At 37.1% G+C, this 18792-nt stretch overlaps 1 protein-coding gene across 2 annotated transcripts in view; it reads left to right on the top strand.

Moving 5' to 3' along the window:
* Positions 1–64: 64 nt before the first annotated feature.
* Positions 65–18792, top strand: part of fign (fidgetin) — a 30778-nt gene continuing 12050 nt past the window's right edge. The window contains exons 1-2 of one of the 2 annotated variants that reach the window (XM_017424564.3): positions 65–281; positions 1176–1210. In XM_017424564.3, the coding sequence (XP_017280053.1) occupies positions 1186–1210 (25 nt within the window). In that variant the 5' untranslated portion in view covers positions 65–281; positions 1176–1185. The remainder of the gene's footprint in view (positions 282–1175; positions 1211–18792) is intronic. The other variant, XM_037976304.1, reaches the window with a different exon arrangement.

Here is an 18792-nt window from a genome sequence, read left to right as displayed (position 1 = left end):
TATTCTCTCTAACCGCAGCTCATTAGGGCTGATTTGCTTTGAATTTGGCTCTCAGCAGAGGGAACATGCGCAGTGTGCCGCGTGCTGCCTTCAGACAGTGGAGCAGCTGTCCAGGGTTTGGAATTCCAACATGGCAGAGGCTGTGGTCAGTCTTCCCCTCACTAACTTGGAATGGTTTCAAATGGTGAGCAGCCACGCTTGACCGCAGCGAGCCATTCATCTCCGCACTCAGCAGGATCGATGGTACCGTAAACCCTGACGCTGCCCTGTCACCTACACAGGTAAAGTCCACCCCCCCCCCCTGTTTTATTTGCCCCCCTCTCTCTGTCTATCACTGATGCGAACAATTAGAAAGAGAAACTGAGCAGCTCCGAGAGACGGTCGGTGTCGCGCATCACGGGGGGCTGCAGCCCAGCCTGTCTGTGGCCAGTTTGTTGTTGTTATTTTTTTTTCCGCGCAGAATGACTTGTCGCTTTATTTATGATAACAAAAAACGGGCGCCCGAGTTGGACGGACTTTGCTATGGAGGCTCCGCTCTCCGCGGCTGGATTCCGTCTCCTTACTGAATAACTTTGTTGCATGAAGAAGTTTTTTTTTTTTTTTTTTTTTTTTTTTTTTGCATGTCAGCCCGAATAAAACTTGCCGCGGTAACAGCAGGCGGGAGGGTAATAGATAGATGGGTTGTCATTGCGCTCTTAGTGGGACAACTGCTGGCAAGTAATCTATTTTAAACGTTAAGGGAGGGGGCTTCACGCTGCTTTAGCCTTTTCCTCTAATGGGCGGCATGAAGAATGTGTGTTTTATGTCATCTCCAGCCTCTCACATGCTTCCTATTCTCCACTTTCAACTCGCGCAAAGAAGTGACAGCCTGCAGAGGCTTTCGCGTCTCCGTCCAGGGTCTTCTTCCTTATCCCAGTTTTTAAACCTAATGTAGATATTTTTAAAACCTGTGGTTTATATTCTGCTTAATTGAATGGCCTGAATGATTGTACCTGAGGACAGAACAAGGGGACGTGTGTGCTTTCTTTCGCTCGCGTCTTTTTTTTTTTTTTTTTTCAAAGTTGTGAAACCCGATAGCTGCAGGAAAAAAGTGGCTGTAATGAGAAGCAACCTTTGGAATTCCTCCTCGTGAAAATTCCGATTCTGCTGTTTTCCCCTCTCCTTTTTGTTTTTAGGCTTGAAGACATGATCACTAGCACCAGTATTTATGGTAGGCCTATGTTCCATTTGTAATTATATATTCACTGTTGTTCTATTTGTGTATTTCTGTTCTTTCCAATTTGTCATATTTTGTTAAAGGCTGTCATTGCAGCATTTTTCCCCTGCTCTCTCTGTCTCTCTCTGTGTGTGTGTGTGTGTGTGTGTGCATGAATCATGTTCCAAAGTTCTTTATTTCAGTGAGCATAGCTCAGAGATATTAGGGCAGATTATGTGATTAATTTCACACAATTAAGTTCAAAGAATCCTGTGGAGGTGAAAGAATTTGCCATCGTTTTTGTGTTGCTTTCTGACATTCTTTCTGTGCTGCGTCTCTTTTTCTTTCTCATTGCACTGTTTTTGCATGCCTAATTCCAACAATATGACTCAATTGCCCGAATGGCTAAAAGATACAAAGTTTTGATGAATCATTTGGCTTGCATTCATCAGATATTACATTTTAAACCCACCAAACACTGCTTTTATGAGGAGTCTGCTTTTATTTTTTTTAAATGTTCTTAATAAAAAATATAATCCTACTCTTACAGCTCCACAATTATCAGGAATTATCTCACAAATACAGTTTATTATGTGAAAATCAATATAAAAAGTAATAGTGTGCTGAATGCTGGTTATATAAAAAATGCTGTAATGTGTGATTGTTACTATGAAAAGTGTCTTACAGGTAGCCTGTCAAACATCATATGCAGTATAGGATGTATTTGTTTTGTTGTTCCTCCCACACTATTGGAACTAATTAAGATCTCCTCACACATCAGTTCAGACTGAATGCCAGAAATAGTTCTTTTTCTTCTTCCAGCGGCAATTATTTGTGACAAGCGAGTAAATGGACACAAAGTCGGGAGACGTAACAGGTTGCATGATGGCTCTCTCCTACAAACCACTTTGTCCTGAGTGAACCCTCCTCCACCTCCGTAGAACAATTTTACTTAATTGTGTTCACACAGTTCATTTGCATGTTTTGCTTTGAGAGGAAATTAACATCATCATCAGCGAGCTGAAGTATGTTTTCACTCCTCTTCAAAAAATAACAGCATTCCAGCATCCGTCACTCAGTTAGCTAAAAAAAAAAAGGAAAAGATAAAGTACATTACCACAACACTCATTATGTTTAAGTGTTTGGTTGTAATGTGGGTTTTTGTTAAGTGGGCATTAAATTTGTCACTCAGATTTGAATATTTTTCATATTTGTAGCCTCCCATGCATGCGAATGGATAAGTTAGGATTTAAATTTCTCAGACACTAAACGTGCAAAAAAAAACAATTCGTCAGGAGCAATAAAAAGTAGCTTAATTTTCTCTTTTAAATGCAGCGCTTAGTCTCTTCAGATGTGTTACTTTATATTCTGAGTAGCTTAAATAAACTCCAGACTTGTAAAGTATAATAATGCATTTATTTCCACATCGTGTACTCACCTAATCCCAAAGGAAGTTATTTATTTACTCTGAGTAGGAGTGGGTTTATCATATTACATATCTCTGCATCGTAAAAGAAAACTTCTTGTATTTATCAAATCGTTTTCCTGAATCTTTGACCGCAAATAATTATTAAGAACTGCGCGAGGATACATTTCAGAGTTCAAGCTCTGAAAGGGTAGCATGTGTGAGCTCCTGCAGCGTGTTAGGCGATTCTTGCAGATCCTTACTTAACCTCAAACACCTCAGATGTGCATGGAAAGAAGCTGGCAGCGATGTGTGTTTCTGATTGCACGGCGTCTATGATAACAATCCAAGCTTGACATAAATCTGTGAACAAAATTTGATAGCAGACCCTCTTGTTTTCATCACACGTTTCACTGTGTGCCAAATATGTTGCAAAGTGTGATAGTAGAAAAAAAAATGAAAAGGGAGCCGAGTGTGCTAAAAGAAAAGTAGATAAACATATCTGTGTTATATTTAGTTGTGTTGACAAAGGGAGTCAGTTCTAAAAGAGTCAAAACACATATTTTTTCCTCCTTGCCTTGTTATACAACCAGAGAAACTGCAAGAAGATATTGTTTCCTCCTCTTACACACTGATACTTGCTGCGTACATCATAGGTTTTCATTAATGTAGTCTGTGCAGATTCAGCTGTTAGGAATATTTATTGTTAGGTCACTTATTCACAGATGTGCCGAAGCTCACAGAAAGCAGAAATCTTCAAGGATGTGCATCTTAGATAAAGCTGTGACTTAATAGCTTGATGTGCCCTTGCTTGGCAATTTAGCTTCTCTAAGTGTTCTGTCTATAATCCAGAGTGTGTAGCAGCACCAGTGATCAGTAAAACTGACAGCACAATTTAAAGCATTACTTTAAGGGGGGTTGTATACACCACATATACACTAATGATGACAATTAAAGCCATCATTCAGATTACTGGGCTCTGATTCTGGGAAGTCTGTAAATTGATGTAAAATATTTATATACTTGACAGTAAATCCCCATTCAACTTCTTGACTCTATTAAGCCAGATCAGAGCAGGAATTTAATCTTTAAGTAAATATGTTAAGCAGCGTCTTTGCTGTCTCTTTTATAGACAAAGTAAAAAGGGGTCCCCACAGGAGTCAGTTCTGAGCAAAATGAACAAAAAAAAAACTCTGGTCTTTTAACGTGTTCCCCCTCCCTCTCCTCTCTTTGTCTCAGTTCGTCTCTCCCTTCCTTGTTTCCACATCTCTGTCGTTTCCCTCATGGCAGCTTGCTATGTTATCTTTGTGCGTTTCTCTCTGCACTGACAATTCTCGCAGTGATTTAAGTTGGACTGCATTAGAAGGTGGAGGCAGCTGTCTGTTGCTATACTGAGGGACGTGTTTGCTCTACTGCGAAGATGAAGGACCATGAATCCTTGACATCCTCCCTTTCTTTCCCCCCCACCCTCTCCTCCTCCTCCTCCTCCTCCTACCATCTCATTTAGACACAGTGACTGTCTGCTCAGACTAGGTTTTCTTTTTTTCTCTCTCTCTCTGAGTGACAGCATATGGCATAGACATTTTCTAAAACGCATGTGTCTACCTTCGGCGGCTTGTATTTATTTACCATCCCAGCTACCGACCCATTAAGTAATTTATTTTTTCTTCAAATGAAAAAAACAAATACTCACAAATAATTTTCTGCAGCCTGGCTCAAATATATATTTAGATTATATTTGGTTTTATACAACAATTTTGTGCTTTAAATACACTGTAAATTAAAAGGATGCATTTGTTTCACCCACCCCGATCTAGTTAAAAGAGTCACTTCTAAAACTTTCTTGTTTTTAAAAATAATCTATTTCTTCACACAGGTCCTATAATGTCCATATCATAAAAACCTAATTTGCTTATAGCGCTTATAGGCTTCACTGATTATAACAGCAACACTTTAACAAAGTGTGTCGCAGGGCTGCTTTTATTCAGGCCATTTGCAGGCATATTATTTACCCCAAAGTGCAGCATTTGTTGCCTCAAACTCCTCGTTCTTCTCATTTTCAACCCGTTGAAACAGGGGGGCTTTGTTTCATCTCCTTCACATGAGGTGTCTCTGCACTCATAAGAAGACGAGGCAGCTCGGAGCCTGTTGGGGATTGGCTAGAATAGACAATCCCCAGGTGTACTTAAACTAGGTTTAGCACTAAGGCTTTTAATCTGGACTTGTAGGAGATTCATGTGCATTCATAGATTTGCCTCTGTAATTATCATACCCCCTGTGGCAGCCAAAGAGACGGTTGCCTAAATCACTGATGTCCTCATTACACTGTTTACATTTTAATTAGACATGCAAAGTTCTGGGTTTTTTTTTCTTCTTCAAGTGACCAAAGTGAAATTAGACATTTAGAAATCTCGAGTTTAGCAAAGACATAAACTTGCAATTCGGCTGCATATCTGCAGAAATGAAAATGAAAATCTTCTACATTTTCTGTTTGGAAAATGTAGCTGTTTTTAAATTGCTTTAAACAGTTTTTTAAATTTCTCGCAGCGTGTTGTTTGTAGCAAACTGCATGTGCACGGCCTGAAAAGAGGAGCTGTAGGTGACAGCATGAGCACGTTATTCATCTGAAAGACATAACAACATAATGTCCCCTCAACTGAATCAGCTTGCCTATCTGTAATTCATTTCTTTAACCAGATAATGTACTGTCACTCTCAGGCTATGAGGACCCAACACTCAAAGAGGATGATTAACAAAATCTCCAGTTTCGTGACTTTTTTATGAAAATAGCTGGCACTTTGAGCTGTCATTGTGTGCCTGTTGCTTATTATTGAATAACCTTGGTGAAGAAGGGGGGTTTGAGCCTGTCCTTCTTCCAAGGTGCTTTTTTTGTGAACAGCAAGCCTTTCACTGGATTACAGGAAAAAAATCTGTATTTTTATTGTATTGAAATCCCTCTTATGTTCTCACACAAACCCGTGTCTGATTAATCTGGTAATTGTGTCCTCTTTTGCAGATAAGCTGAAAATTGCAGGCGGCTAGAAATATTTTGAACTAATACTTCATTTAGAGAACTGGAAACATGTTCATTCTTTTGTGCAAATCCTCAAAATTGTCTTTGCGAAAAAAAACATCCTTAATTATAAATGCACCTGCTTTTTATCTGTCTAAATTTGAAACAAATCTTTGACTCGTTTGAAATTTAGACAGCAAATACATCTGTCATTCCGGAGACATTTTTCGCACATAAAACCTGTGCGGAACAACCATTTTACTTTCCAGCTCCAGTAATGATGAGATAATAGCCTTATAATTCATGTATTGAAATACATGCTCAAATTAACTTTGACATTTGTATTCACGGGCGTTCGTGTATTTGCTTTGAATATAAAAGCTCATCTTTTGACTCCCTTTTTTCCTTCCTTCCCGTTTATCACACCCCTTTGCTAATTGTCTTAAATATCAATTTGAGACAATTAGCTCAAGCGATGATCAGATGAGATGTGAGCCATCAGTGCCTTTTCTCAAAGTTCTCTGTGATTCATTCATCCTCCGTGGCGTCGGGTGGCTGACAGGTTGGCCCGGTGCCAGCCGTTAGCAGAGGGAGCCTCGAGCGCCGGAGACGAGAAAGAGAGGGCGGGTTGGAGTTTGCCTGGTGGTGTACAGACGAGGGAGACGAGGATGCCTGGAGGGAAAGAAAGAAGGGTATCGAGGGGTGTGTGTGAGAGTGTGTGCTGTCGTGGAGGTTTAAGGTGTCAGGCTCAGTGGCATGGTGACATGACCGCACCAGTCTGTGCACAAGTTATCACGAGTGGACAACTAGGGGAAGAACAAAAGGAGTGTTTGTAGTTTGGTTTTCATTAGATTAGTACATGTGTTAGATTTCATAAAACTGAGTTTTGTTTTCAACGTGTAATTGAATATTCCCTGGAAGTTCAATTTTGGGGTGTGTGACCTGTTTGACAGTCCCTCTTGAAGTCCACTTGGTATTTGATTAATTTAAATCAGGGGGGTGAGGTGAAAAAAAGAGCACTCAATAGTTCAGAGTCATCACTGGGCTTTATGAGGGCTGACACTTCTTTTGTGTTCATTATCAGGAAATCACCTCAGGGAGTCGTGTTGACTTTGCATTGTCTAAAATAGCTGTTACAACGGACCGCCCATTGTAAGAATCTGGGAAGCCATGGTGGAAATACCAAACCGACGTTTGGAAGAGCTAAATATAATTTAAACTCCCACTTTTACGGAGAAAATGAAGCAGTTTTTTTCTTGTTGCTTTGTTCAGCTTGTTGCGCTCTTTAAACTGAACTTGTTCCATTGGATTCCAGTGTGTGATATTAAATTAAATCTGCAGAGTAAAGAGCTATTTCATGCTGTTAGCTTCTTGTTACTCTGTTAGCTCAGAGGATTTCTTTTTCACTCTGCCATGAACAGTAACTACTTATTAACAGCTTACACAGTAACAGCTTATTGCTGCACTTCTCCTTATTTAAGGAGAATTTCAAAAACTTCTCCTTATTTAAAACAAAATGTGTTGATACCATATCATTCTTGGTGCTGTTAGGCCTGGTTTATAGCAACATTTCTATACAGTCCAGAACAATAGCAGATTCATTTACTTGAAGCGTGGTGTTTCTTTAGCCCAAACTCTGACTGCATCGCCTCTCCCACATCTTTAAATGGATCCCATGAGTCCTCAGCTCTGTTGTTTCCATTATTCATTTCAAAACTTCCGTGTAGCTCGAAGAGGCTAGAGGGGTGAAAAATAATTTTGTGTCTGGAAAAAAATTGATGTAAAGCAAAGTCACTGCTTTATGCAAAGTGTGCCGTGCCTTGGGAGTATGTGAGCTGGAGTACTGTTGGAGGAGTGAGCACTGCTTGGAAAAGGGTTGTGTGTGTGTGTGTGTGTGTGTTTGTGTGTGTGCGCACGCTCCTGTCAGTCTGTCAGTTAGGTCTAATGTGGCTCCCCAGAGGTACCTGGGGGAGACCCATCCAGCACCCAGTCAGCCTCTGCTGGCGGCCAAGTGGTGACAACGGGTTCCCACTGAGAGAGGAAGTGTCATAGTATGTATGTAAACTAGTGACAGATGACTGGAGACATGTGGCCTGTAGACACTGAGCCTGAAAGTAAAACAGTTTTTCCTTTTCGGCTTTCTTTCCGACTTCTCACTTGAGACTTCGGAGAGTTCGCATCAGGCTCCAACAACAGTGCAGAAGACGGCGACAAGTCAAAAATGTGAATACAAAGGATGCAAATCATTTGGCATAAAAAGACATATGCTACGTGCAAAGGTTTCGCTTGCCTTTGAATATCTGTAGCGAAGGAGTGAGGAGATTTTTTTTTGAGTGTGCGGAGCTTCAGGCAGCTTTTCTAGGCCACAGGTCATGTGGGTCAGTGTTACACTCCCTGCAGCCTCACTTCAACCCTCGGTCTGGAAATAGAACATGCAACGTCACCCAGCCAGGAGGGAGGTAGATTCCAGACCTCAGTGGCCACAGGCTACGCATGTGGAATCTGCTTGTATAGTTGACCCCAAGTGTTTGAAACTCAGAGTGCTCCCAGTAGGATATTGTTATTTCATGCATACCCAAATGAACAAGGCTGTATGAATTGCCTTGTACAAAGTGGACCAGAACCCTTTCTGTTAGCTGTTCTCAATTTATCAGGGGAACTCACACTACCCAGGAGCAGATTTGTTTAACAGTAAGCACCTAGCTTGTAACAAAAACCTAACAAATAAACAGGCTAGTAAATGTTTTTTTTTTATTATTATTTATTTATTGTATTATTCTGCCAGGAGGCCATTCTTGCCTCTTATACAAGCTTTCAGTGTATTAGAAGAAAAGCTGCCTCATGGAAATTAAACACAAGACATGAAGAGGTCAGAATTAAACAGTAATTTCACCCAAGCCTTAGATTCAAATATGATGAAGCTTGTTTTATAGCTGGAATTCACACAGCAGCATATGTAGGTACTTGGTCATTTAGAAGACAAAAAAAAAGATTAAAAATAATAAACACAAAGTTACTTGTATTACTTTTTAAAGTAATGTGGAAAGTGAGGTTCTGTGGAAAGAATTAACAATCAATATCTTACCTGCAGCAGATAGCTTTTTAAACGGCTTCAGTTTTATGAAATAGAGTTTAATTGTGACTGGGATGATGAACCATTGGCTACTCTGTGTGGATTGTTGCCATCTTAAAACAACTTCAGTCTCAAAAATTATAAAATGATTCATGCAAGCACTTTTTATATAAAACTCAAGACTGGTATTTAGTTAATCTTACATGAATATTCTGGCAGAAACAATTTTATTCCTGATGGAAGTTCTCCACACTACACAAAAGCTGCTACAACGGGCTACTGCCAAAATGTTTTGCAAATAAATTTAACAGTAATGTAAAAGTTTAAAGCTACATATGCAGCTTTTAGTTATGCTGCAGTGGGATGTCACCTGACCTCCCCTAGCTGTTAATGATCATTCCACAAAACTTTCACTTCAGATCGGAACTATTGCCTTAAGTTAATTTTTCTTTAAAAAAAAAAAGTCACCAAAGAGCTACATCAAATTATAATTTTCAGAAGAAAACACAACTAGTTTTGTAAATTATTTTATATGCTTATGCTCTCCTTTGATGCACTTTGAAGACATAAACATGGATTGATTTTTTTTCCCTTTAGTGTGAGTGTGAACTTATTTTTTTACCTGTTCTTTCTTGAGCGACGTGAAGCTTTTGGAGATCAGTGTGATTACAATAACAGCAAGATCAACAATAGTCCCAGAGAATTAGGATTTCTTTTCTAGAAGTGACCATTTGATAGAGATCTGTATGTCCAAGCAGCGGCTCAGCTTTCCATCCAGGGAGGTAAAATCAATCAGCACTGATGAGTTCATGCTCCAACAAATATATCCATGGCAAACTGTTTATTGTGAGTTCCAATAGTGCTATTGTGCTATTCTCTAGTCTGTGTGGTGCAAAGAGCCAATTCACATTTGAGCAATGGGTGACCCTTGGTTGTGTATATTGATGACTGGGATTTGTTTCTTAATAGAATTGTGTCTAATTAATTAGCTTTTAATTGGTTGAATTCCGAACATGCAAATGCAGCACATTGTGGAACAATCGCTGCTTTAAACCACAGAAAGAAATGCACATAATGAAAAGAAGGAAACACTCGCCGTCTGGAAATTCTGTTACTGATAATCTATTTATGCAACTCTTCCAAAGTTATCCAAGGAGCGGATGTATAAAACCCCAAAGGAGGCTGTGGGACAAAGAAAAGTAGAAAAATATTTGAAACGTCTTCCTCTTGATTTTTATTAATTATCTCATTTATTTTTCACAATTGCTTTGTGACACAAATTGACCTTTTTTCTTTCCTTCATTTCATATTCTATTAAGAAATGTTCCAGAATCATTTTATTTGCAAATCCCTCATTTGTGTCACAGCACTAAACTCTCTGAAGGCACTGATCTCTTATTTGCCTGCCACTCTGTAGTTTACACTTTTAGTCAGATACCCATGTCTGTCATTCACTTCTGCCACAATTACAGAACTGTTGTGCTTCAGTATGTGGCTGAATGCCTTTTATATTACTTAAAACTGTTCATACAAAAAAGAAGTCTTTATTACCAGCAGCCAGAAATATTTCCCACTGTTATGTTTTATTTTCAGTTGTTTTGATCTAAATTTGCAAGAACACAACACAGTGTTCAAAGAAGCAATAGCATTTTAAGTTTTATTGCTGTACTGGAGCACAACAACATGCTGGTAATCTGTAGCTAAAGATTTACCACTCTGGTAATTTGCCTTATTCTTAATAGCCAATAAGCTATTTTGAGTAGTTTTATCAGAGGATGATAGTACAAAATACATAACTATACATAGGCTGTAAGAAACAGAGGTTTAGCCGTCACTTTAAAAATACTAGTTATTTGTTTTCAGTTAACCTTTATCATTCTCATGTTTCATAATGCAAAAAAACCCATAAACAACTAACATTGCAAAGACATAATAGGGGTTCTCTTTTTGTGTCACTTAGCAATTGTTTGGGCATGTAGTTTCATCTAACTGAATGGCCTTAAAAACACAAATGACAAAATAAAGGAAAAGTCTCAAGTGTAGATGCACTGATTACATTTTTTTAGACTGATTCCAATTTCCTGTTTTAGTAAAGCTCTGACCTGCCGAATCCAGTTTTAGTGGATTCAAATTTTTTTTATTTCTATTACTGAAAGCATACAAAACTTTTTTTCATTTTTTGTTAAAGATAATATTTCATTGTAATGGAAACAATAAATTACTTATTAATAAACTGCATTTCCCCTAAAATGATATCAAGTTCCAGAGTTTATCTGTCACTGGAATATTAAAGATGCAATACTCTAGATTACCAGTCAGTTGCATTTGTACAAATACATTTCAACTAAGAAGGAATTAGAGTATATGTCCTTTATTACTTTTATTATACCTCCTTAATATTGCAATCGTTTCTTTTACCCAGCTTAAAACATTAACTTACATTATATAACACAAACAGTTTATCCACAAGCCATTAATTTAAAATAAAAAGCAGCAGTGTCCAAACTATTTGGCGGAAATAAATTCAAGTCTACTCTCAGATCTGTTAGATTAAGACTCTCACAAATTAAGTTGTAATTAAGGGGTGTCTATTATTTAAAGAATAAATAAATAAATAAACAAAAATATCACTTTTTATTATGCAGTAAAGTGAGCAGCAGAAATACCTCCATGAAAAAAATCATATTTACTTTTAGTAGCTTCTTAAACCTCTTGTGCTCTTTTCTGACTTTATTTTGAAACATTTTACAGCTGTAGGTTGGGCGTACAATCAAAAATTATTGTTGCAATATTTTGGAGCTTTATCGTAATATACATATTCCAACATGTTTATTTTCTTATTTAATGATTTGTATTCAGGTTTAATTTAATGTTAAGGCTAACATGAATTGTGACTCACAGACCTAGGTCCACAGAACCTCATTTTCTCACTGGGATTAAAATAACAACAAACCTTCGAACTGCCCTCTCACATAATCCAACAGCAGAAATGAGTTCTCATCAGTCTAGCTCCAGAAAAAAAAACAAAAAACAAAACAAAGTGCCAACTTTGGAACAGAAAGCCAGAGCTTGCCAGAGTAATTACTAAAATAACTAATGTAATTCATGTGTGGAAGAACATGGGGATTCTTCTGACCAAAATTCACACCATCACACTCAGATGCTATATGTTGACCAGAGTAAAATTTAACAATCAAGCACACAAAACCAGCAACTAAATGACATTAGTTGACACTGGTTGAAAATAGACAAATGAGTCAAACACTCAACACATCAGAACCAGTGCTTGATAACCAGAGATTGGAACAGCAGGTAAATAAATAAATGCCACATAGAAACAAATGATCAATATAGGCTACCTAGGTTTAAAATTGATACAATGCAAATTGTGACCAAGAGTTTGATAAAATGACTGATTTTAAAGCAGAATGACCACTGTTCCAATAAACTTTGACAGACTATGAGACAGCAGTGCAGGAAAAAATAATAAAGCAGTTAACGCAGAAAACAACTTACCATTTGATAATGGCAGTAATTAACAAGAAGCTCATCTTCTGACCCTTTTATACAAAAATATTTTCTTCTTTATGATCTGGAAGGCCAACTCTCACAATTATTTTGCCAGTTATGCATTACCATGGTTAAAATGCCTTTGAGAATAAGAGCTGTGCAGCACCTACCGCCACTTGAGTTTTCTTTGGACTCTGTCAGCGCTCTCTTCCTTTTGTGACATTATTAGGCAAAAAGGTGATGCTGAGAAGCTGGCTTCCATAACCTTCCCAAATCAGGAACACTATCTCTTCCTGAGAACCAGCCAGGCTCAGTAATTACACTGCAGTCGTTCAAAGTCTTTGTTATGAAATTCAAACCACCCTCTTATCAAGAACAAGTCATTTGTTAAATAATTTTCCTTTTCTGAACAATTTAAAACTGTTTCCCCCACTTCTGAGACACAAATACAGTGCTCGCAAACAAACGTTGTTCCAGGGGGTCTGCGGGAGTTCTTTGTATAGGAGTGGGCTGTAATACATTTGAAGCATGTGGGAAAAGTTAAACTCCTTATGAATTAGCTGGCTAAAAACCCATTGTTAAATTTTATGTTCATTTGTGATGTAGTAATTTCCATAATCACATGAGAAACAATGCGCAATAGACTGAATATACTCAGTATATCGCCCAGATTTACTTACAGATGTTATAAATAACTAATTTGAAGTACTTCTCACTCAGTAAAAAGTTCCACACCAAAGGTGTCCTATTTCTTGCTCAAATTAGCCATTTAGTTGTGGCACATTTGTGAACTGGGATAAAAAAAAGAAGGATTTTTAGCTACCAGCAGCCAGTCAAGCTGAAAATTGGCCAATTCCAGTCACCTGCCGAGCAGTCTGTGCTTATTTAGCCTTAACCTTTGATTCCTACCTACACTACAGATTCCAGTAGCTCTGGTGTGCAATGGGGTAATTTTGCTGGCATGGTTTGGGCCCACATGTTAGAATGATCACAGATCAATAATACAAAATATTTATGACTTGAATATCTTTATCTTACATAAAACATTTTAAGACTGACTGAAGGGGACTCTGCCAGGATACAAGCCATGATGTGTTATATGAATAAAATTCAGAAATCTTTTACACTACATTCTTCACACTTGGCTTATTTTAGCTCTAACTTCTATGAAATAACATTTTGTTTCAGCTTATATTTGTTCTTTTACTGAGTTCAGGTGTTCCAATCACTTCCATGGCCACAGGTTCATGTGGCCTTCAGATTAGTTCAAGAGAGCTTCATGGAATGGGTTTCCATGGCTGAGCAGCTGCATCCAAGCCTTACATCGCTAAGCGCAATGCAAAGCGTCAGATGCAGTGGTGTTGAGCATGCAACTCCACTGGTCTCTAGAGCAGTGGAGAGGGATTATGATGTGGGCTGTTTTTCAGGAGTTGGCCTTGGCCGCTTAGTTTCAGTGAAAGGAACTTTTTGTGCTTCAGCATACCAAGACATTTTGGACAATGTCATGCTCCAAACTTTGTGGGAACACTTTGTGGATGGCCCCTTCCTGTTCCAACATGACTGAGCACCAGTGCACAAAGCAAGGTCCATAAAGACATGGATGAGCGAGTTTGGTGTGGAAAATCTTGACTGGCCTGCACAGAGTCCTGACTTCAACCTGATAGAACACCTTTAGGATGAATTAGAGCAGAGAGTGTAAGCCATGCTTTCTCGTCCAACATCAGAGTCTGACCTCACAAATGTGCTTTTGGAAGAATGGACAAAAATTCCCATAAACACTCCTAAACCTGTGGAAAGCCTTCCCAGAAAAGTTGAGGCTGTTACAGCTGCAAGGGGTGGGCCGACATCATATTAAACCCTGTGGATTAAGAATGGGAAGTCACTCAAGTTGATATGCATGCGAAGGGAGACAAGCAAATACTTTTGCCAACAAAGTGTATATTGTATTGTAACGTAATAAATGGAATAAATTAATCAGGAATATTATTACATGCATATATTTTTTTATAAAATAATAATATAGTATTTATTTTGTGTCATAAACAGACAAAAAACATAAAATACATAAAAGATAAACTTTAAAATTCAAACATAAATTGTTAAATGATCATGATGTGTGTACACATTTTCATGAAAACATGAATAGTGAATTTGACCATAAGCTATTCAAAACTCATTGTTTTATGTTATATTGTAAAGCATATAAACAAAATATGAGCAAAAAAAAAGGAAATTTTAAGAAAATCCGTTATTGTTCATGCACTTTTAAAAGGCAATGATTTCTTGCATAAAACATAGATGTCCAGACATCCCTTTAACAGTGAAAGCTGTAACTTTGTTCTGCAGTGCTGTGCTCGCAATGCCAGCTTAGCTCTTTCAAGACATTGTTTGCCAGTGGGCGAACCAATCTCCTCTACAGCTCTTTCCTTGTAAAAGTTCCCCTTTATGGCTTCACTACTTCACTTCAGTAACTTTATTACAGTATAGCTGAGAGATTTCTATTTCATATTGACCTAAGATTGCTTCAGTTGTCTCATTTCACCTTTTGTCTGGCCTGTGTTGGAGAAGTGACCTTCTTTGAGACTTGCAGTCGATACTACAGAATGCTTCAGAATGCTTCAGACGCTGGTTACAGGCAGGCATCCTATTGCTGCTCACTCGGGTATTTTCAATTAGAGATCAATTTAAACTTTTAATCAGTTTAATGTGTGGGAAACAGCAAATAGAAGTACAAATAGCCTTGATGTTTTTGTGCACAGAAAAAATAAATCAACTATTGAAATCCTCAAGTGCACTTACATTCATTTTGGCATAATGCTTTGGAATGAGTTTAGGCAAATTCAAACAAGACAGGCCTTGGCTTTCAGAAAAATAAATTAAAGCTTTTATTTAAAGAAGTTCTGACAAAAAGGAAAGTTAAATATTATTTTGTCATCAAAAATGTTCTTCTCTATTAATTGTTATATTAAACCTCAGATCAGGTGTGTTATCTTATTAGATTTGTTTGGTTTATTAATTTTTAAAAAATAGACAGATTTATATTGTGTTATAGCAAGACATGGATACGACAAGTGGAAGTCATCCAATCACATTGAAATAAGGAATTTTGGACTTAAAGCTGTTTTTAATTCCAAAAATACTTTCTTGAAAGAATGCATCCAAGAAAACTAAATAATTTGACAGAGCTTTTGCTGTGGTATGATATTGATTTTTCCTTCTTTTAAACTTTATATCTAAAAATGCAGTCAGGCATAAGAGTTGTTGGAAAGCTGACTGACCAGACAGTGCTGGAAAACCTCACTATTTCAACTTTAAAAATGAGACCAAGTATTTGGAAACTCTGATGATTTTGTAGCATCAAATGATAGTTAACTCTGTGTGTTCTTAAGCTGTGTGAGAAACTGCAAAAGAGAAAATAAGATCTTTGACCTAGTGTTTTTTTTCTTTGTTCCTGATTTACCTCTGCACTCTAAACTTACAAAATGAGTAACTTTTATTTTTTACTTTTTCATGATTTAACAATTGGACCATCAATTAAAACTGGTTTCCATTTCTCAGTTTTACAGATTAGTGTCTCAGTTTGGTGAATTTGATAATGCTGTTTCTTTCATTGTGGTAAATTTTAGTTTTTATCACTGCTGCCCAAAATTAGGAGAGCACTGTACCTTATCAATTTGGATATGGCAATAACAATTTAACTTGCAATAACTAAACACCATATTGTGTTCATTTCTTCTTGATTTTTCTGTAATCACAGAATCTCACGCACCAACTGGGTGTGGGCGCTTAAGGGTTGTTAAGGGTTCAGCTTAGTTTCCAAAAAGGTTTTTAGCTTTCAGACTTATGGCTTTTGGAAATATGTTAGGCTAACCTTTATTCTTGTAAACTGTTGCTACTCTTCAAATTATTACTGTGTTGGTGGCATTTTTCTAAATATTGTGCAGTCTTAAATATTAGTATGTGTATTTATCAAACCTTCTCAATTAGACCAGAAAAGGTCTATGTTTTAGTTCAAAGTACATTTTTTACAAAGAAAAACACATTCACATTTTTCTCAATACTATGAAATCATAAAATTTATTTATATTGTCATTATTTCCTTTTTTAACCAGGTTATTATAGTTGTAAAATGTAATGGTTGGAATTAATCACAGTTGTGAACTGGACCAGTGAACAAGATAATTTGTTAATTTCCAGAGGGACTGTTGGTGTGTAAATCTGATGACTGGCCGTGTGGTAAAAAAAAAAAAAAAAAAAAAAAAAGAAAGAAATATCACAGCCTTCCAGTAAAAATCAAGGTATTTGGCTTGTTCTCATCCTCTTCAGGGTAGCTGGACTTTGGGGGGATGAAGATGTTAGTGAGTAGCTTTTGGTCAATGGGCCCTCGTGCAGAAGGGTCACAATCTGCCTCTCTTCTCTCTTGAAGTGTGTAACTGATCCCTTGAGAGGTAAAGTAGCTAAGTTCATAGAGGCTTGCAAAATTATAGCTTGTGCTGTATTTCTGCTCAGAGGTTAAACAAGTTTTATGCAGTGCTTGATTTCAACAATGGTCTTCTTTAACTAACAAGCCATTTGAGTATTCATCAGTATTATGCACTACAGAACCTCGTGAAGGCTGTCTCCTGCAATCATCTTAGCTTAAACCAGTATTCCAGTTTGACTGGTGTCTGCTGGGATGTTAGTTTGCATGTGTGTGGATTTTACTGTACTAAGGGCAGTAATAGAAGATGTTGCCTCAGTGGCCTTTTGGCCTGAAGAGTCATGGTTTAATGAGCATTGCTGAGGAAAAAAAATGACAGTTCAACCTCACAATTTGCTGGATTAGTGGAAAATGTGAGAAATAGTTGCCCCTCTCAAGCCAATACAGTTTATTGTGAGCTTAGTTCAAATGCCAATGGGACTTGTGAATAGCCAGAGTATATAAAAAAAAGTGTTTTGCAAATGAATTTTGAATTTGACAATTTGCATGTATGAAATCACCACTGTAGCTGTTAAAAGTTATTGACTTTTAAATTTATGAACAACAAAATAAAAGCTACAAAACAAAAATAATTATAAATAGAGATTAAAATTAGTCATTGTGCTGGATGTAAAAATGTAGAACTGGGAAGAAAAAGTCATAAATAATGTTGTGATTATTCACAACATTGTTTTTTTTTAATACTCAACAAAAAAAAAGCAAAGTTATAATGTAGCATTGCAATTGTCAGTTAATTTTGTCAAGTCTGTGACACTCACTTGAGAAATCAAATCTTTTGTATTTATATTTATATTTAGATCACCAAGACAAGTTGTGAAGATGATGGAATATTGGTTAAAGTGCAAAGGTTAAAAAGATAAAAGATATATGGATGCTGTCTAGAAATACAGTTTTAGGCTTCCTCTTATAATTACAGTCGTTTGAAAAAATGAAAATCCAAATTGTGCAGATTTTCTATAGAATCATTAGATAGTTTCAGAGTAGATTAGTTTACCTCTTATATGTATCTTGTCATGACTGAAGTAAGTAAAACAAATATGATGAACCTTTATTTCAGTGTTCCAAAAAAAAAAGTCTAGCCATGATTAAAGAATGAAAATTCTAATTTTTGATTCCAAATAAAATCTCCCTCCATGTGAATTCTCTCAAATCTATCTGATCTACCTCTATGACTGCATTTTAAACACAGATACCTCAGTCCCAGGTACTTTTTTTTAAGGTACTAAGAAGATTATCGAGAAGACGCTCAGTTATTTTTTCACTGCGGTTGTAAAGATTTTAGAAATGTATAAAAAAGTCCTCTTTGTGCAGCTACAAGTCTGTCTGAAAAGCAAGGCAGTAGCATTAAAATCACAGTAAAAAGAAAGAAATGTGCTTCAGATGAATTCACACAAATTTTCAATATGGCACCTTCCCACAGGGTTGTGTATAGAACATGTATTTTTATTTGTGCTTTTCAATCTAACAACTTTTTAAAAAATTTACAAATAGAATTTTATTTCTGTTGGTTGCGTGTTTGTTTTCACCCAAAACAACAAATGTGGAAAAAGTTTTTTTTTGTTTTTTTTTTACAAAGTTTAACAGCTATTTTAAAAGCTCAAATTAAAGTCTGCAAATTTTTAAGTGTGGTGGTGATGAAGACATAGAGGCAGTCATAGGAGTGGTTGAAATACATGAGTCAGAAATATTTAGTGCCACAAGACAAAAAGCAGAACAGTTTTCTTTGGGCTAAAATATTTCCCCAGTTCTTTGTTTAGTTTGTGATTTATGGGGAAGAATTACAGACAAGATCTCCAATACTTAGGGTAGAAATGCAACCTATTTCCATTCAAAGCCACTTTAACAGTTAAACAAGTTATTTCTTCAAATAAAACCTGCTATTTGTGTAAATTGTCTGACAGTGGTGACGTGTGAATCCAGATATAGACATTAAAGCTGCACAACTTCTTCTGGTTGATGAGTTGGGATCTGAGGGGGGAGAATGAACGCACTGAGCATTATGCCGTCAGTGAAGCTCCCCCCATAGCAGGTGAAAGAAACTGTTGACTTTGTGATTAAGTATCAAACGTCTGTTTGCTGTCCACACTGGGTGCAGTCAGCAGTGCCAAGGTTCAAC

This window comes from Kryptolebias marmoratus, linkage group LG6 (genome assembly GCF_001649575.2).
Source record: "Kryptolebias marmoratus isolate JLee-2015 linkage group LG6, ASM164957v2, whole genome shotgun sequence".
Lineage (NCBI taxonomy): Eukaryota > Metazoa > Chordata > Actinopteri > Cyprinodontiformes > Rivulidae > Kryptolebias > Kryptolebias marmoratus.
The sequence above is the reverse complement of the archived record's forward strand: the minus strand, read 5'-3'. Positions and strand labels throughout refer to the sequence as shown.